We start from the raw sequence: 18065 nt of genomic DNA, 5'->3' as shown, positions 1-18065 counted from the left end.
CTTCATCTTTTCCCATGTAAACACTAGATCCTCTAGTTGTTGGATGGTTCCCACCAACAGAGAAAACTTCTTAATAAATTATGGAGCTTTTGAAGTAAAAAAAAAAAAAGAAGCTGTGACTATTTACTTCTCAGCAAATGTATGTGAAACAGTTTTATAAAAAAAAAAAAACGTTATCAATACCAATGATTAGCAACTAAGTAATTGTGTAAAGCAAATTGTATAAGAAATGATTTGATTAATGCATAGTTGCCAGGTGTTAATCTCAGTCTTGTCCCCAGGTTGTTGTTTAGATTGAGAGAAAGAGAGAGAGAGAGAGAGAGAGAGAGAGAGATCAGAGAATCATCCTCGCTGTTTCCTATTTGCCCATTTCTCTCCAATCATCATCATCATCATCTCTACGCATCAGCCATGGTAGTTTCTCTATTCACCTCTATTTCCTCTTTCTCTCTCTAGAGCAGCCTCGCACTTCCCCCGACTCCCGCGCCTTTTCGTTCCGGCTATCGAACGAGTCAAATCCCTAAATCTCCTTCGAATCTCTCATGGCGGTCGTGACGGGAGATCGATACCTCGAGAACCTCGAGAAGTTCCTCGAAGAAAACACCGATTCGCTCATCGACGCCACCGATGTCCTCAAGCTAAACCCCGCGGGGCTTTACTACGTTCATCTCCGCCTCGAATCTCTCCGCGAAGTCGAGCGTATGCTCTCCGGAGCTCCCGTCGACTATCTCCGCGCCTACGTCTCCGATATCGGTGATTACCGCGCCCTTGAGCAGCTCCGACGTATCCTCCGCCTCCTCCCTTCTCTGAAAGTCGTCTCCTCGCTTCCTTCGCCGGCTCGTGATCCCACGCCGCTCTCTCTTCTTCCCTTTGCGAGGCTTAAGGTCTTGGAGCTGCGCGGGTGTGATTTGTCCACTTCGTCTGCTAAGGGATTGCTCGAACTCAGGCACACCTTGGAGAAGTTGATCTGCCACAATTCCACTGTGAGCTCTCCTCTCCTCTTTTCGTTTTTTGTTTGTTTCCTTGGTTTAGTGCATTCTGCTATGGCATTGTGTGGGGATTATTAGTTTCTCTGTTGCTTTAGATTGTAGGGAGATTGAACTATTAGTGTATTTGGAATAAGCAATGATCGCTGTGAGGTTTGTCATTTCTTCAGGACGTTTCAAGAACAAGGTTGATGTATGAGTTTATTCATGTGTTGTTGCTTGTCTTTAGATAACTTTTGGAAGTGTTCCTGACTAATCTTTACCAGGTTTACACCTACTGTAGGATGCGTTGCGGCATGTGTTTGCTAGTAGAATCGCCGAGATAAAGGATTCACCACAGTGGAATAAGTTGGCTTTCGTTTCTTGCGCTTGTAACCGTCTCTTGCTCATGGATGAGTCGTTGCAACTTCTCCCAGCTGTTGAGTCGCTTGATCTGAGTCGGAACAAGTTTGCGAAGGTGGATAATCTTCGGAGATGTTCCAAGCTGAAACACCTTGATCTAGGTTTCAATCAACTCAGAAAAATCTCTCACTTGAGCGAGGTGGGTTACTTCAGGTTTCTTTCTGCATGTCCTTTTTTATAGATTTCTTTTGATATGAAGTTACTTAACTTTTGCGTTTGTTGGTTACTATATATGGCTTAGTTTGAACTCACATAGATATAAGAACACTTTGATGTGTTTGCTAAAGATATTATATAGATTTTTAGTACCCTAGGGGACCCATGCACCTTTATCTTTGGACTATGCAGGTATCATGTCACCTTGTTAAACTTGTTTTGAGGAACAACGCTCTAACTACATTGCGTGGGATTGAGAATTTGAAGTCACTTGAAGGCCTTGATGTTTCCTTCAATATTATTTCAGACTTCTCAGAATTGGAATTCCTTGGGAGTCTTTCATTCTTGACAGACTTGTGGCTGGAAGGAAATCCGTTTTGCTGTGCTCGATGGTACAGGGCAAATGTCCTCAGCTACGTTGCTCGTCCAAATGATGTAAGTTTTGTTTCAGAGGCTACATAATCTTGTTAAAAAGACCGACTTTGCACCAATTCAGTTTCTGCTTGATTCATAATGATTCTTCCTATCTGTGCTGCGTTTCAGTTAAAGCTAGATGGCAAACAAATTGGGAATAGAGAATTTTGGAAGAGGCAGGTTGTTGTTACCCGTAGGAAAACTCAGCCTGCTAGCTATGGGTTCTACTCTCCGGCTAGAGAGGAAGCTGATGATGAAGGAAGCTTCAATAGAAAAAAGGTTAACGACAGAGACTTCAATTACAGTTTATTTACATATATATAATGTGCTTGTGACTGTAGTGGCCCTTTTCTTCTGAGTGACACACTGACACTAAACCCTAAGCAGGGAAAATATAAGAATATATCCAAACCAATTAAGGGTTGTAGTTACTGTAGTATGGAACGAGTTTTTGAAAGCATCTTGAAGATATACATCACTTGATAGGCAGCTTCTCTATGTTTTCTTTCAGAGTTTCAGTTTCTTGGTTTGTTTTGTGGTGTAATTATTAAAAGCTTATTGTTGTCCTTCTTCACTCTCACAGTCACAGGCGAAAATCTACCGGCTCGCGTCTATTGACACTGAGGAAGAGAGTACTTATGTAAATTCTGACCAAGAGTTTGCTTCATGTGAACTCGAGACTCAAAGCAAAGAGGAGAATATCAAGTCCGATCACGAAGATGATATCTTTGGTCTAATAAGTAAAGTTGAAAAGTTGAAGAAAGAACGTTCGGTTCTTTGGCTGCGAGAGGTTAAGGAGTGGATGGATCATCCGTCAGAGGATTTTGTGGATGTCAGAAAAGACGGCTGGAGTATTGATTCAGAGAAAAAGTACTACACAAAGAATGGAAAAAACCCGAAGCATCACAAGGAAGCATTGAGAAATCCACCAGGGCCTTTACCCGGTTTCCAAATTACAGATCTAAATCAGAAGGATCAAGCATATCTTCTTGATGGGAAGCCAGATGAAAAAGGAAACATATCAACATTGGATGCTACTCACCATATAACAGGATCATTTTCACCCTCAACATATATGCAATCACCCCCTCACTACCAAAAGGATGTCTTACACCGACGTCATAACCTGGTGGAAGAAATCTTGCAGCTATCAGCAGATTCTTACTCAGTAGCATCGTCTGATAGCTCGAGCAGCTGCAGTGAAAATGAAAATTATGACTCTGAGCAATCAAATCCTGAACAAGATATGTTGGTGGATCATCTTAGTGAGAATAGCCCCGGCGAGGAGATTCTGGGATCTGAAAAAGGCACAAGCTTGCTTGATTCTCAACCAGAAAAAAGTAGCATAATAAAGACTTGGAGGATAGATGAATCGTTCAAAGCAAAGACCAATAATATTATTTCTGGACTACATAATAGTGAGCTTGCTTCCGGTGTTAATCATATTTATAATTGGTTTGACAAAAGGAAAAGCAAGAGGAAGCCTAAAAAGAGAGTTGTTACTCTATTGGTGGATAATAGTGTCATAAGTAGCGGAGAAACATCTCATAGAAGTGATGCTGATATCAGTGATTCTGTTGAAGATGGGTGTGTTTCTGATCATTTGCAAGAAGGTTCATTGACTATGGGTTGTAATAGTAAGAGAACTACTAGATTTTGGGGTGCTGAAAAAACCCCTGAAGTAATGGGTGGTTTAGTGGACGAGTATATTACAACAACGCTGTCAGATTCCAGCATTGATGAGACTTGTAGGACTTACGTATGTTGTGATTGCATACTACGGCAAGAATCCACCTACACGCAACAGTGAGTATTGTTCCCCTTATTATTGAAGTTCTAGGTGAAAGAAAGTAATGTGAGTCCCTTCTATTTTTTAAGATATGAATTATGATACTTGATAGGGCATGCCGAGCAGTAAAAAAGGTCGCTGAGGTCGCTGAGGTTGCGTAGTTATTTGTTTCTTTTGTAATGATAGGTTCTCCAGTATTCAATTTGAAAATGAAAAATTGGTCAATGAAATTAGAGCGATATGTTTCTGGTTCCCTTGTTAGTCAGATAGTGTCTTCTTTTGCACCTGACGGTACTCTGTAAATGCAGGGAAGTAGTGTTGCTGCGGAGTAGCCAAGATAAATTGTTTGTGCTGTTCGTGGATGTTTCTACTGATTCACAAGGTTAGACTGGTCTCCTCTTTTATTCTTTCTGTGTTAATATGATATGTTCTGTTGATACTGACCCACTTTTTCTTGACCCCTGGTGTACGCAGACAGAAATTTAAGTTTATTGTGTTCGCATGCTATAAATGATATACAAGATGTCTCAGTTGGGCTAGGACTTCAAGTTGTGAGGTTAGACTCTTATGGCTGCGTTTTTAAACTTGATTATGTCCCCATGGTCCCTAACCTCTCTCTTTCTTCTGGTTTAGGCTACGCTTTAAGGAGGGCACGGAGTACATTTTCAAAACAGAGAGCATCGAGAAAACAACAGTTTTACTCAATATCACTAAAGTGTTGGATTCTCAAGCTACGGAATCTAAATGTTTGGGAAGGTGAGCTATATCATCATTTTTTTTCTTCAGCTCTTTTACTATTGCTTCTGCCATTTTCTGAATTGACATGTATTGAAACTTAAATAACAGTTTGGAGAATATTCAAATGGAAATGTTTGAGAAAGAAATATGTGGTGGTTTAAAGCTGAGTATATTCCAGTATAGTGTTCTCCAGTTTCAGAGAAGCACTCTTGGAGGTATGTTCTTTCCCTCCCGCGTACCATTGATTGAGAAATGGTTCACCTTGAATGATTAACTCTTTTTCCCCCGAAACTGTAAATGAAGTAAGACCTGATAGTTTGACCTACCAATGAATTTCCCTAGATAATTGTTAGACTAGATCAACGGCTCATGATTTCATTTGTGGTGTGTAAGCTCACATTTACAATAAGTTGCAGCCTCTTAATGTTGGTTCCTTTTCTATACTATATGGTATTAAAAAAAAACCTATTGAGCAAAGTATCCAGCCTCGATGCCACAAATCTCAGGGTATTTTTCTCCATTCAATGGGATGTTCTAGTCTAATGATTTTTGTTTCTAGGTTCAGAATCATTCAGTCTCGTATTCCACATAAATATGCAGATTAGATGCACATCATGAAGTAGTTTTGTTTTGTTAGCCGATCGAATTGAGAACGGTTTATCTATGCTAAGAAGTACTTACTTGCCTACAAGTAAACCCGATTCAAGCTGAGTCAACACTGACTGACCATTTAAGTGTTAATTTTCCCTATTGAACTGTGCAGAGATGTCATGGCTTCCACGGTCACTATTTGTGGTAGATGGACATCTTTTCATATGCATTGAAGACTTCAGGCAGCTGAGTTCTCCGCCAAAGGATACTTCTTCGGCTCCATATTTCTCACTTGACTCAAGCTGCTCCATCTCCGACATTTTTGAGATGGTAACAAGTTTGTTTATTCTTGCTTTTTGCTCACCCTGTCGTTTTTCCCCTTCTTTTTTGATGTATGAAAACTTGAGTATCATCCAGGCTATTGAATCCCGGGGAAGCTCATGCTTGTCACTGAAGATCAAGCAGAAGAATTCCACATTTCAAGCAAGGCCAAACAGAACAGCGACTTCCGCAACATGGAAGCTCAAATTATTCAGCATCGACTGTGTACTCAAATTTGTGTCTCTAGTCAAAGGACTTCACCCGGATTCACCAGAATTCCCGTTGCTCGTAAGGCATTTGGGGTAGATATAAGTCGTAAAGTTACTTTTTAGAAAGTGAGAAAAATGCCTCGTGCATACTCACATAATGTTCATAACTTCATATTCATTTGATTCAGTTAGTTCCCATGTGTTTTGATTCATCTTGTATAAAGCCCTTGAGGGTATTGTGGCGTGCTCTGAGTGAGTCTGATTGACAGATTCCTTCAACCGTTTCAACATATTCTTTGATTTGTATTCTTTTGTGTATCATACAACCAACATTGAGGAACAAGAAAGTACATCAAAATGTTTCTGTGATTCTTTTACTAACTTTGCAGGTGGCTGGAACAACAGAGGAGCCTAAGCCTACTAAACCTGTCGCTTCTCTTCATCAACTTGTTCCATCAATGCCTCTAACTCAGCCTCAGATAAGCTCTCCAACCGTTTCTGTACCCATTACAAAACCAACCATATATTAAGGTAAATCACATAAGGTCTGAAAGATAAAGTCCTTGAAGAGAGAAATCACAAACCTGCATGACTTGAGACTCGTAGTCACGAAGTTGCTGGGCATAAGTCATCTCCTTGTTACCGACTCTAAAGATATAAGTCGATATCCAACCCAGTGTCAAGCCTAGCACCAGTATCAGCTGTACAGCATTACCTGCTTGCAAAGGATCTACTCCCACATACTGCCCATTTCATGATAACAAAACGTACTCAGAGCCACACAAAAGAGAAAAAGAATATTCATGATTTGCTTCTTGATTCTTGGATTACCTCAAGGCCACTCTCTAGCCCGATACCAAGTGCAGTAACTCCAACTCCTATCAACAGAACATCCTTCCTCGTGTATCCAAACGGCGTCTTCTGTAAACCAAGTTGTTAAAACACAACAAGAGTTTGCTTTAGGACATGACACTATGAAGCAATGATAATTATGATGTAAAATTGAAGAAGATGAGACCTTGGTCTTTGTGGCAGAATCTTCTTCAGTTTCAGTAGATGATTCTGAGCTCACTCTACATCTCATTCTTTGCTTACTCGCTCTTATTTTCACTGATGATGACAATCCATTATACAAGACTCTCTTCGCAGCTCTAACTCCTCCTGCATCATCTCAGAAACATAGGAAGAGTTATACCATCGCTTCTGCTAAATCTTAGTATATTTTTGTGGAAAACGATTTGGGTTTTCGAAAAAAAAAAACCAGTGATTTGTCGACCAGTCGGACGAATCTGTACAGCTGCGGACAGAACCTCTTGGTTTCTGCATAGATTAGAAACTCCGTACGGTAGAGAAGCCATGTCTGCGTGTAACCCAGAAGCTGGTGCTTACATGTAAAGAAATGAAACACGAAGAATAGATTAGAGAGAGAGAGAAATGGGTGGTTGATATTTTATGCGCGCGTTGAGTTTTTTTTTGGGGGCTTATCGAGTCTTACCCATACGCGCGCACGTGCGGCACGTGTTTCTTACGGCAATTATGAAAACAAAAATTAAGTCTGTCAGAACTCAGAACCATGAAAAATTCTCAACAGTTAACACCAATCTAATATCTAAACTTGGAATATATAATAAGCATGCTACAGTTCTACTACGCCTTATATAGATTACAAGAAGAAGAGATGAGAGACAGAGAGAGATGGGTGGTTGATATTTCATGCGCGCGTTAAGTTTTTTTTTTTTTGGCTTATTGAATCTTCCCCATACGCGCGCACGTGCGGCGCGTGTTTCTAACCGCAATTACTAAAAAAAATTGCGTGTCCGAACTATGGAAAACTCTCAACACCAACCTAATCTACTACTGATCAGACCTTCTCAAACATGTACGTTCTGGAGCATGTCGGTAAGCTGGTGCTTGAGTTAGTCGCTCCCTTCACCAAAGATCGCTTCGAATTTACACTTCTGTTAGGTTTTCATTCGTTAACTGAGCATCTTTTTCAAAGTCACTGTATACATTAAAAAGAATACGAAGCAGAATCGAACTGCCAGACTCGAGAATTAAACTAGAAACTTATAAAGTTTTATAATAATTATTATATTGGAGTATTTTATTGAAGAGAAGAAGAGAAGAAGACCGTTGAAGATATTTTTAAAACAATGAATATTTTATTAGATTGTGTACTGAGACAACTTACCTTTAAATAATTGTACCCAGATCTACAATTAAATCAAGTAAGATATTTTTCTCATTATCTCTCTCTCCCTCTCTCAAATCCAAACATTACTCTCTCTCTTGTTCATCTTGTTCTTCATTTTCTTTCATGGTATCAGAGCATTAAGCTCGTATACCTCTTACTCGCTTCCGCAAACACTCTTACTTTACTTCTCTCTTTCATTCCAACCATCTAATTTCTCTGTTCTTGCAAGAATCTGTCTTTGTCCACTGGATAATAAATCTACTTTTGCTAGTGCTCATTTCTCTGGTTCTGGTTCTACAGTTACTTAACTCAAACCAAACTCAAAAAGAAGTGATGGAGCAATACAAGCCTGTTGTGATTCCGGTTACTCTAAAAGGAGGTAACTACATTACCTGGTCTAGATTGGCCAAAACTGCTCTTGGAGGACGAGGTCTATGGGAGCACATCACCACGAGTGAGGCACCAAGAAAGATCACCCAAGGAGCTGACGACAAGGAGATTATAGTGGTGGATGAAGATAAATGGGGCCAGGAGGATCTCATGGTGCTGTCTTCCTTGCAAGGCTCGCTTGATACTCCAATAATGGAGGCTTACTCTCATTGTGAGACCGCAAAGCAATTGTGGGAAACTCTTCACAAGATTTATGGCAACATTTCAAACTTGACCAGGATCTTTGAGGTGAAGAGAGCCATAAATAACTTACAACAAGAGGAAATGGACTTCACCAAGCATCTTGGGAAGTATAGCCAGTTATGGTCTGAGCTTGACATGCTCTGGCCAAGCACAAACGACCCCAACATCGTCGAAGAAAGGCGTGAGCAAGACAAAGTATTTGGACTGCTTCTCACACTCAACCCGAGCTTCAATGATGTCCTTAAGCACATATTGAGAGCTAAGGAGCTCCCAAGCTATGATGATGTGTGTGCTCAACTCCAAAAGAAACTCGGCTCAGATGGTTTGCTTGGTGGGAAAGGAGAGCTATCTATGGCCAACAAGGTGGAGAAGGTGGAGAATGCTGCAGCCAACAAAGCCCACTTCAAGCCAAGAGGTGGTGGAGGAGATAAACAAGTAACTTGTGAACATTGTAAGAAGATTGGTCACTCCAAAACCAACTGCTGGATTCTCCATCCTCACCTCAGACCAGCTTCATCCAACAAATACAATCAAGGCCGAGCTCATGAAGCTAGAGCTCAAGAAGGTTCTCAGCCAAACTATCCTACTATGCGCATGGGAGAAGATGGGAGAGCCATGACATCAACTACTCGTGTGGTTGGGTCAGGGTCTCAAGCCACTTCTCAGTCATCCAATGAAGATACTTTCATCCGCAAGTCTGACCTTGAGGCTCTTATAAAGGCCCTCAATGCCAACTCTGGTAACCTTAGTAGTTATGCTTTAAACTCTATTATTAATGCATCTGAAACCACTAGACCCTTGATAATTGACTCAGGAGCTTCACATCATATGATTAGGGATGTAATCTCATTAGCAATGTCAAACCGGCTCTAGGGAGTGTTCTAATTGCAAATGGAGATAGTATACCTATTACTGGAGTAGGAAACCTGAAATTGTTTGATAAAGACTCTGAAGCACTTTATATGCCTAGTTTCACATCAAATTTGTTATCTGTGAAAAAAACTACTAATGATCTTAATTGTAATGTGATTTTTAGTCCTAATGAGGTGTGCTTTCAGGATATTGAGACCAGTAAGATGTTGGGAAAAGGTGTAAGCAATGGAGAGCTCTATGTGCTTAAAGACACCAAGCTTAGATCGGATTTACCTTATGCTTTTAAATCTACTTCTGTTTTAGCAAGTGATGAGTTATGGCATGCTAGATTAGGCCACCCTCATTCTAGAGCACTAGGATTGATGTTACCTAATCTATCGTTTAAGAATGAAAGTTGTGAGGCTTGTATTCTTGGTAAACATTGCAAATCTGTTTTTCCTAAGTCTATCACTATCTATGAGAATTGCTTTGATTTAATTCACTCTGATGTTTGGACTGCTCCTTGTGCATCTAGAGAAAACCATAAATACTTTGTCACATTCATAGATGAAAAATCAAAGTATACATGGCTCACATTGATTTCAAGTAAAGATAGGGTCTTAGAAGCCTTTATAAACTTTCAGAACTATGTCACTAACCATTTCAACTCTAAGATTAAATTTTTTTAGGTCTGACAATGGTGGAGAGTACACAAGCCATGCCTTTAAAAATCATCTAGCCAAGCAAGGAATAATCCATCAAACAAGCTGTCCATACACACCACAACAAAATGGTGTGGCTGAAAGAAAAAATCGCCATCTCATGGAGGTTGCAAGGAGTATGATGTTCCACACCAATGTTCCAAAGAGATTTTGGGGAGATGTTGTGGTTTCTGCATGCTATCTTATCAACATAATCCCAACCAGAGTCCTCAATGATATCTCACCATTTCAGGGATACAAGTGTTATCTACCAGATTCAAGAAGGGTGATGGTGTTAAGGGATGTAAAGTTTGTGGAATCAAAGGGGTACTATGATGAGAAGAACTGGGAAAACCTTAGAGATCTCTCACATGGTCCATCAGATAGGGCTAACAACCTGAGAACCATTATGGAGAGCTTAGGAATCACTCAGCATATGGCCTCTCCATCCCCACCAGATGATGTTCACAATGAAGCAGCAGCACCAAATTCTGAGCGAGTCCAGCTTGATCCTGAGGGGGGCAGAGAAAATGACTCAGGGACATCCCATGATCAAGAAGGACCAAACAAAAAGGATACATATCAGACTAGTGAGGAACAACACCAAGAAGATCAGGCTAGTGAGGAACAACGTCAAGAAGATCAGGCTAGTGAGGAACAACCCAAGAAGAGCATGGGGAGCTAGTGGTACAAAACCCAGTGGCAGAAGACCAACAAATACAGCCATTAAGAAGAAGCACAAGAGTGAGAACACCATCTCATTGGATCGACACGAGGGTGTACTTTAACAGCAATGCGGTCGCACATCCCATACAAGCAACCTGGTCAATGGCAACCTTTCCTCCACAATACCAAGTCTTCTTAACCAATCTCGACCAAAACTTCATTCCAAAGACTTATGAAGAAGCAATGGAAGATGATGAATGGAGAGAATCAGTGGGAGATGAGATGGGTGTTATGGAAATGAATGATACATGGTTTGAATCTGAGCTACCTAAAGGCAAGAAAGCTTTGACCAACATGCTACTCTTCACCATCAAATACCTTGCTAATGGAAAACCAGAAAGGAAGAAGACAAGGTTGGTTGCAAGAGGGTACACTCAGGTCTATGGAGAAGGATCCTACTATCTCTGGCCGTGAACTTGGAATGGGACTTATGGCAGATGGATGTCAAGAATGCTTTTCTACAAGGAGAGCTGGAGGATGATGTGTAAATGAAACCACCTCCTGGTATGGAAGACATGGTCAAGCCAGGAAATGTTCTAAGGTTGAAGAAGGCAATCTATGGATTAAAATAGTCACCAAGAGCCTGATATCACAAGCTGAGTACAACTCTCAATGGAAGAGGGTTCGTAAAGTCAGAAGTTGATCATACTCTATTCACTCTCACAAGCAAGCAAGGAATTGTGGTGATATTGATCTATGTGGATGATATCATCATCACAGGAAGCAACAAGGAAGGGATAGAAATATGCCGCTCTAAAGAGGGGCGTTTCTTATCTCAAAGAAAGTACACACTTGATCTTTTAAATGAGGCAGGAAAGCTTGGAGGAAGAGTAGCTAAGACACCACTTGAAGAAGGATACAAAGTCTTGCGTGAGGGGGAGTTTGAGGATACTCCATTTGGCGACTTCAAGCTCTATAGAAGTATGGTTGGGAAGCTAATCTATCTCACCATTACAAGACCAGACATCTGTTTTGCTGTGAATCAAACCAGTCAACATATGCAAGCACCAAAGGTTCATCATTGGAATATGGTGGAAATGATCATGAGATATCTAAGAGAGGCTCATGGTCAAGGTGTTTGGATGGGTTGCAATAAGAGTACAGAGATAGTGGGATATTGTGATGCTGATTGGGCTGGTGATAGAGTAGACAGGAGGTCAACAACAGGCTATTGTACTTTTATTGGAGGCAACCTAGTCACATGGAAGAGCAAGAAGCAAAATGTGGTATCATGTTCAAGTGCAGAGGCAGAGTATAGGCAATGAGGAAGCTAACTAGTGAACTCATTTGGATCAGGAACCTGCTAAGAGACTTGGGCATATAAGCAACAACACCAATCACAATGCATTGTGATAACCAGACAGCTATCCACATAGCATCAAACTCAGTATTCCATGAAAGGACTAAACACATTGAAGTTGACTGTCACAAGGTGAGACAAGTTGTGGAGCAGAAGATCATTTTACCCTGCTATGCTAGAAGTGAAGATCAGTTAGCTGATATCTTCACCAAGGCAGCAAGCACTAAAGTCTGTGAGTTCATTCATCCAAAATTGGGACTCAAAGACCTCTCATGTCGTTGATATCTCCTTCATGAAGTGTTCTACTCTTTTTCCTTGACTTGGGTTTTCTCCCAAAGGGTTTTACCTAGTTGAGGTTTAACGAGGGAATACTTCATGGCTTCCAAGCTTGATTTGTTCCATATGGTCAAGCTTGAGGGGGAGTGTTGACATGAAGCAGAAGTGAGCTGCCAGACTTAAGAAGTAAGCTGTCAGACTTGAGAAATGAGTTAGAAACTTATAAAGTTTTATAAGGCTTTATAAGGATTACTATATTGGAGTATTTTATTGAAGAGAAGAAAACGAGAGAAGAAGACCGTTGAAGATATTAGACCGTTGAAAATATTTTTAAAACAATGAATATTTTATTAGATTGTGTACTGAGACAACTTGCCTTTAAATAATTGTACCCAGATCCACAATTAAATCAAGGAAAATATTTTCCTCATTATCTCTCTCTCTCTCAAATTCAAACATTACTCTCTCTCTTGTTCATCTTGTTCTTCATTTTCTTTCAGTTACATCCTTTCTTGGAGTTGATTGGTTGTATAAGATGAGTTCTCAGGTTAGTTCATTCCAGAGTATTTGTTATAGTATGTACAAATCAAAAGAACAAAAGTATATTAGCAGGGCTTATACTAGTACATCTATGGAAGAATAAGAAATTTACCATTGCAAGTCAGTTAAACCAACATAAAGATCAAGTTTATTGCTACAAATTTGTTGAATACCACCAACATAGAGGTCACATCTAGCATTAGAATAATAGGTTGGTAAAAACTATATTTAGAAACCTGACTCATAAGAAGGAGACTAGAGTTGTCTTGTTATTCATTCACGAAATGCACTCTAACAGCTGAAACTACACCTCTTGAGAGTTCAAATTCACAAACCACAGTGTCTCCTGGTTTGAGGTTGTACTTTTGACATACAGCTGCCCATCCCAGGAAACCATATAAACCGCCGTAACTCTTGGTGAAGCCCTCCATTTTGCTTCCATCGGGAAGAAGGAAGTCTATGGAGGAACTATGAGGACCAAACTCCAAGCCATACTTCTTAATCACCGGAGGACTCACATACTATTTGTACAAATATGGAAGAAGAAAAAAAGACCAAGTCTTAGCTTTAAATGAAACAAGTAAACAGAATTTTATAACTAGAACAAACTAAAGAGACAGAAGAATGCTACCAGAACACTGTTTGTTTTCGTCAGTGTCTTCTCAAAGTAAGGGTTGTTGGGATTTAAGAGGTATCGCTCAGGGTTTTCAACATGACCAAAACTCTGCCTCCCTCGACTAGTTTGTCTTACACTTGCTGAAAAATACAAATACAGAAAGGGTCAAAGCTTAGTTTTGAGTTTCAAAGACCATGAAGATGATTTCTTTTCTTACCAGAGTTAGAGGCAGTGACGAAATGCACTCTAACAGCAGTAACCACACGTCGAGAGAGTTCAAATTCACAAACCACAGTGTCTCCTTGTTTGAGGTTGTACTTTTGGCATACATCTGCCCAGCCAAGGAAAGCATGTAAACCGCTGTAAATCTTATTGAATCCCTCCATTTTGTTTCCGTCAGGGAGAAGGAAGTGCATAGAGGAATTGCGGGGACCAAACTCCAACTCATACTTCTTAACCACCGGAGTACTCACATACTACTCGGTACAAATATTATAAAAGAAGACAAGTCTTAGCTTTAAATGAACCAAGAAATAAACAGAATTTTATAACTAAGATCAACCTAAAAAAAAAACAGTAAAGAAACTGAAGAATGCTACAACTGAATTTTACCAGGGCAGTGTTAGTTTTGGTCAGCGTCTTCTCAAAGTAAGGGTTGCTGGGATTAAAAAGGTATCGCTCAGGGTTTTCTACATGAGCAAAACTCTTTCTCCCTCCTCCACTTGCTGAAAGTTGTTCAGTCGCCAATACAAAAAAACAAACAAAAAGAAAGAGTCAATCTTTGGCATATAGAGAAAATAATAGATTCTTTTTAAGGAGCATAAAGATGATATCTTTCAATCTGAATACTCTTACCAGAGGCAGGAGTTGTCTCTTGGTGAGAATTATGGGGTGGTTCAACTTCAAGAGGTGCAGAGATGATCTCTTTACCATCTTTCTTGAAGATCCGGACTTGGAAATACATAGTGCCTTGGTGTGTGAAGTGCAAAGTATCATCTGAAGCTAAAAGGTTGTCATCAACAAACTCATCCCAATCTTCTTTTATCATAAACAGACAATTCTTGTCTCCCTGGAGCCAGAGTTGCCAGGAATTGTTCCAAGGAACAGTGAACACCACCCTGTGCTCAAAAGCCTCAGGTGTGCTCCTCAATATCTCTTCAGGAATAATCCTCTTTTAAGAAACCCACAAAATACAAAATCAGAAACAGCAACAGCAACACAGAATTATAAATATAATATAGTCTTTGTAAAGCAAAGCAATTGAGAGTAAATCAGAGCAAGCTCCATTTGAGAGAATGGAAAAGAGGGGGGGGAGAGAGTGAGTGTACCATGGATTTCGATTTCCAATTTTGTCCTGGGGACAGGGACTTGGAGAAGCTACTCTTCTTGCTCTGAGTTTCGTGGACCCCCTCTCTCTCCGGCAACTTTTTTCTCTCCATAGCAAGAAGAATCGATTATGCAAAATTGGACTGGAGGGATATGAGATCAATTGTGTATGTGACGACAGTATAAAGCATAAACCAACGCCACAGCAAAATACCTTCTTCAAGCTTTGGTGACGGAGGCTTTCCGCGTGCTGATAGTGGAAATACCAAAATACCCCTTACCTCCCCAAGTCTAAAAACTGAAAAGCTTGTTGTCGCTAGGGGTTGGTAAATAAAACGAATCCGAAAACTTGAACCAAATCCAGCCCAATAAAAATGAATTCGAACACTGACTGAGACTTATTTTATGGTATTTAGGGTTACAGGTTTAATCCAAACTAAACTGAATATAGATATTAAAAAACCTGAAAATTAAAAAAATCTACAAAAATATTTATACCAGACTCAAACTCAAACTCGAATAATATACAAAATGCTATAAAATCTCATTAAGTACATAAAATAAGTATCAATTATATCACTAATTAATCCAAATACTTAGCGTAATATATTTTGGCACCTGGTGCTCTTCTTCTTTTGTATAGTCGAAATTATTGGATTCTAAGTGTATTCACTTCTTTTATATTGTGGATATGATGTGTTTGCATATAGTTTTTCAGCTTTTTCTCTAATCTCATTGTTTTTGCTCCCTAATTTTAACTGTCAAAAATTACACTATAACAAAAAAGAGTAGTGGCAAGAACATTACTTATTTTTCATTTCATTTTTTATTTTATTTTTGATATTTGTTTCACTGAATCTTTATTTAGCTTTCAGGTTTAACTAAGTACAAAACATTATTTTGGAACCGAAAACCTAATTAAGATTGGAAACCCAAAATTATATTGGGTTCAACCGTTTTTTTTAAATATTACCAAACTTGAACTGAATCCGGCTAAATCTAAACTGAATTCTAATTGGACTTTTATAATATCCGAACGAGGCTGAAATTCGTAAATCCAAAAACTCAGAATGTGATTGAATCTGAACTGAAATCTGATTGGTCTCCCAAATGCCTAGAATTAGTTATCAGATAGAACATATTAGGCATTGCATTTGGTTATGTCATATAGTTTTTTCGGTTTTGAAAGAATTTTTTTCCGAATATTATAAAAACCGAGTCAATTCGAGTAGAATCCTCCTAAATTGGTTATAATGTGTAATCAACAATAATTGGGTATCTGTTATAAATCATTATGTGGATGACCCATAACCAAGACCAAGACAAGGCCCATCCGTGTACAAGAGGAGAGAGAGTCGGCGGCCAAGTTCCTAGTCGGGCAAGACTTGGGATGTTTTCCATTTGTCTGTTTTAGATCTTTTCCTATTTCATGTTGTATTAAGTTTTGGATAATTTCCTTTTTCCTATACTTTGTAATCCTTATATAAGGAACCTCTATTACTCATTAATAAGACACACGAAATATTCAGTCTCAAACCCTTCGTTCACAACACGTTATCAGCACGATAGACTCCAAAACCCTGAGACAAAATCTAACCTAAAATCCGTCACACATAAACCCTAATCCAGGCGTAACTTAAAATCAATCTATCTCTCAAACCCCGAGGAACCAGACGACGAGCCACATATCAAATTTAAGCTCTGGGCGAGACGAATCTATCAGCGAAAACCGTTTGTCAATCCGATCTCCGACGCGCCCACACTCGCAGAAACAATAGATGGCGCCGCCTTGGTCTTTTGGAACCCTAATCCCGAAGAACCCTAATTCGTTCTTGATTCCGTTCCAGCAAGCATTACCGTCTCAGCTTCATCCCGATCTCAGCTCAGACGAACCCTTGAACTCAATCCCGTCTCTGCCTCAGCTCGATCCGACGATCAGCCTCAACCCGTTCGCGAGAGACAACCAAGGCGATCGCGACCTAACCCGATCGCATCCTCTCAGCTCGCGATCCCGAAGCAGCCAGCTCGCGTCCGTTCGAGGTTCATCTTGGTGGTCCGGTTTCTACAATCTGCAAAACAAAGGTAATCCTAATTCTGAGAACATGAATCGAACATGGTTGTCTTGTAAAGATTGAAACCCTAAAAGATAATCTCTAAAACTAAAAGCCATAGGATAATAGATCAATACCCTATGAGTAAATCGAAGCTCTATAAGTTCGATCTAAACCTAAGAAAGAGATTGATCCATTGATCAATTAAAATCAGAGCCTTAAAGGTTTTTGAATCTCAATTCAAATCCCCTTGATCAAAGATCAAAGTTTTAGAAATCCCCTAAAACCCTAATTAGAAAATCGGTTTTAAAATTTGATTTGAAACTTGAGTGTTTTTGATTGATCACCTAGAGCTGTAATTAGGATTGTTTCAAAACTTGAATCTGAATCTTGTTTAAACTGAAACCCTAATTTCGAAGTTAAAGATCGTAAGGCCTTGAAACCCTTAATCGGTCACTTGAATATTTTAAAACCCTAATCTCGATTTTAAAATTCTAAAGGCCTTGAAACCTTAATCTTATTTTGCTAAATCGATTTCTACAAAAGTTTAAATTAAAACCCTATATTTTATAAAGTAGAATCCAATTGATTAAGGTTGCTTGCAGAAATGAGAGTTAGGTTGCTAGATTACTTGATATTAAAATCTAGTTGAATATAACCAAACCTCGAAATTAGTAAACCTAATAGAGATGCAACTATGCAATAGGATTAAATACTTTTAGATTAATAATCCCCTATTGTACATAGCTGTATGGCCTAATACATTGTACACACTTGCGGCCTTGTGCCCTTGATTGATTAAAAGCCGTGTGGCTTAGTGTACATCTAAGAGGCCGAGTGGCCTAGCATCCGGATAGTCATATGACCCGGACTGCATCATGATCCGATCCTTAAGATCGTTGTATCACATAATAATCGCGAAAGTCTAAGGCAAAGCCGTATGGCCTTATATCCGGATTGATATATAAACCGGATTGTATCATGAACCAATCTCTAGGATTGTTGTATCACACTAACATGGCCGTGTGACCTAATTGGCACCATGATCGATTGTTTTCATAGATGCGTAAGACTTGTTTGTGGCCGAACTTGATAAATACCAGGCGGCCACATGATCACATTGTGAACCTAAATTTTAAATGACAATATGACTCAGATATTGAAAAGGGACTTGGTGATACAATCACCAAGGACAACAATGAGAATGAATCGGTACAGGGCTATAAGCATTATATTCCATCATC

At 39.6% G+C, this 18065-nt stretch overlaps 3 protein-coding genes across 8 annotated transcripts; 1 reads left to right on the top strand and 2 right to left on the bottom strand.

The window, feature by feature from the left end:
* The first annotated feature begins 250 nt into the window (after positions 1-250).
* Positions 251-5914, top strand: BNAC05G35550D. 4 transcript variants are annotated; one of them, XM_013863285.3, is made up of 12 exons: positions 251-983; positions 1085-1173; positions 1270-1527; positions 1737-1979; positions 2088-2237; positions 2542-3764; positions 4056-4129; positions 4222-4303; positions 4381-4503; positions 4594-4700; positions 5249-5406; positions 5494-5914. In XM_013863285.3, exons 2-12 carry the CDS (start codon positions 1126-1128, stop codon positions 5701-5703), a joined length of 2676 nt encoding a protein of 891 aa, XP_013718739.1. In that variant the 5' UTR covers positions 251-983; positions 1085-1125; the 3' UTR covers positions 5704-5914. The 4 variants fall into 4 exon arrangements, with proteins under 4 accessions (XP_013718739.1, XP_013718738.1, XP_013718737.1 ...); XM_013863284.3 differs by having other exon boundaries at positions 1085-1179; XM_013863283.3 differs by lacking the exon at positions 1085-1173.
* On the bottom strand, positions 5881-7281 carry BNAC05G35540D. Of its 3 annotated transcripts, none has more exons than XM_013863288.3 (6): positions 7102-7281; positions 6868-6984; positions 6625-6767; positions 6438-6527; positions 6191-6349; positions 5881-6104 (listed from the first exon to the last, which is right to left on the bottom strand). In XM_013863288.3, exons 1-6 carry the CDS (start codon positions 7103-7105, stop codon positions 6027-6029), a joined length of 591 nt encoding a protein of 196 aa, XP_013718742.2. In that variant the 5' UTR covers positions 7106-7281; the 3' UTR covers positions 5881-6026. The 3 variants fall into 3 exon arrangements, with proteins under 3 accessions (XP_013718742.2, XP_048614410.1, XP_048614411.1); XM_048758453.1 differs by having other exon boundaries at positions 6868-6990; positions 7102-7230; XM_048758454.1 differs by having other exon boundaries at positions 6438-6524; positions 6868-6990; positions 7102-7116.
* A 5593-nt stretch (positions 7282-12874) lies between these two features.
* Positions 12875-15031, bottom strand: LOC106422406 (B3 domain-containing protein At5g25470). Its single transcript, XM_013863203.3, has 6 exons — positions 14773-15031; positions 14300-14615; positions 14057-14169; positions 13662-13920; positions 13460-13584; positions 12875-13349 (listed from the first exon to the last, which is right to left on the bottom strand). Exons 1-6 carry the CDS (start codon positions 14881-14883, stop codon positions 13098-13100), a joined length of 1176 nt encoding a protein of 391 aa, XP_013718657.1. The 5' UTR covers positions 14884-15031; the 3' UTR covers positions 12875-13097.
* Between the last annotated feature and the right edge of the window lie 3034 nt (positions 15032-18065).

Source organism: Brassica napus, chromosome C5, assembly GCF_020379485.1.
Source record: "Brassica napus cultivar Da-Ae chromosome C5, Da-Ae, whole genome shotgun sequence".
NCBI classification, from domain to species: Eukaryota; Viridiplantae; Streptophyta; class Magnoliopsida; order Brassicales; family Brassicaceae; genus Brassica; species Brassica napus.
The sequence above is the reverse complement of the archived record's forward strand: the minus strand, read 5'-3'. Positions and strand labels throughout refer to the sequence as shown.